The sequence below is a fragment of the Austrofundulus limnaeus genome, unplaced genomic scaffold (genome assembly GCF_001266775.1).
Source record: "Austrofundulus limnaeus strain Quisiro unplaced genomic scaffold, Austrofundulus_limnaeus-1.0 Scaffold1774, whole genome shotgun sequence".
Classification (NCBI taxonomy): domain Eukaryota; kingdom Metazoa; phylum Chordata; class Actinopteri; order Cyprinodontiformes; family Rivulidae; genus Austrofundulus; species Austrofundulus limnaeus.
The window spans coordinates 40,101-41,540 of record NW_013954176.1 but is presented as its reverse complement, the minus strand read 5'-3'; the positions used below and the strand labels follow the sequence as shown (position 1 = coordinate 41,540).

At 35.6% G+C, this 1,440-nt stretch overlaps 1 protein-coding gene across 1 annotated transcript in view; it reads left to right on the top strand.

The window, feature by feature from the left end:
* tbc1d8 (TBC1 domain family member 8) overlaps positions 1-1,440 on the top strand; it is a gene marked incomplete in the record, with an annotated part of 36,360 nt that overhangs the window by 7,291 nt on the left and 27,629 nt on the right. Inside the window, 1 exon segment of the mRNA XM_014033570.1 lies at positions 708-915. Within this exon segment, the coding sequence (XP_013889024.1) occupies positions 708-915 (208 nt within the window).

Sequence of the window (1,440 nt, the reverse complement as noted above, 5' to 3'; positions counted from 1 at the left end):
ACACACACACACACACACTCACACTCTGAACGGGACGGGACAGAAGCAGAAGGAGGTTCTTAAAGAGACAGAGACCAATTTCAAGGCGTTTAGAAGAGGAAGTGATGAGAAGATAAGTTTATTTTCTATTTAATCATAAAAACAGCATTTTAATAACAGCTAAAGGTGACATAGATACTTTATTATGGTAAAGTATTTAAATGTATGCCTGAGAAACACATAATATTGGTCTTTAAAAATAAAGAGATTATCCTGCTGTGTCAGAAAATAGTCATATTGGCTGTTTAGGATCACAAAGCATCAGTTTGTTTATGAGAGAAGAAGCTCCACTTCTGTTAAAGCATGAAGAGGTTGCATCATGCTGAGGGGCATCTTTGTTGTCATCTGGATAGAAAGTAATAAAGTTTAAAAATACACTTGTTATTTTCACAAAATCAATTGGTTCTCATTATAGTTGTTTATAAATCTCTTAACCAATAATCTCTTTTATATTTAAATCAAAACCTTAATATTTTAAATTACTAACATATAGTTCATAGAGTTATAAAGGATTAAGATTCCTGTGTTTATTCTAAGATGTGTTTGTGTTGATCAGGATGTCTAAAGGTGAAATAAATTAGGTAAAACTCCTAAATGAAGACGTAAGGTGTTGTGTTTGGTTTCCTGATGAACTCTGAGAGTTTTCCTTTCCTTCTGTCACCCCTCAGGGTCCTGGAGGAACAGGCACTGAGAGATTACGTCCTGGCTTTGTTTCGGCTGCCTCGTGCTGAGATGCTCCACGAGGTGGCTGCGTGTTCAGTGTGGACGCCACACGCCCGCTGTCACACGGCCGGGACCCTCTACACCACCGACAGTTACCTGTGCTTCTGCAGTCGAGAGGAAGGCAGCTGCGTTCTGCTCATCCCTCTGTCTGAGGTACGCTTGGTTCTTCACAGTCTCACTGATGGACACATAATCTTTAGGTTTCATCAACAAAAATACACAACTGATGCTGTAAATTTAGAGGGATTACTGCAACTTATGGTCAAATCAGGTGTACCTACTCACAGGTTTATACTTCAAGTTTTTATTTGTACATGTACAAATGAAAACTTGCTGACATCTTTTGGTTAAAATCTAATTTTTAATAATCTCATATAGGAACACTGAATGGAATAAAATGCATTAGAATAGATACTTTATTGATCTCCTGAGGGAAAAATCTAAAATCTATTTATTCAACCACAAAATGTTTAACACTACACTTCAGCTTGCTGTTCAGATGTACTCTAAAGTATTTGTATCAAGACGACGTATTAATATTGCAGTAGTTTTAAATACAATACAATCAAAAGAATGTGTATGTCCCTTTTGATTTGATTTTATTGTGTTTAAAACCACTTTACTGCAATATAATAATACTTTACTGCAATAAAAGTATAAATATATACAGTATATGTA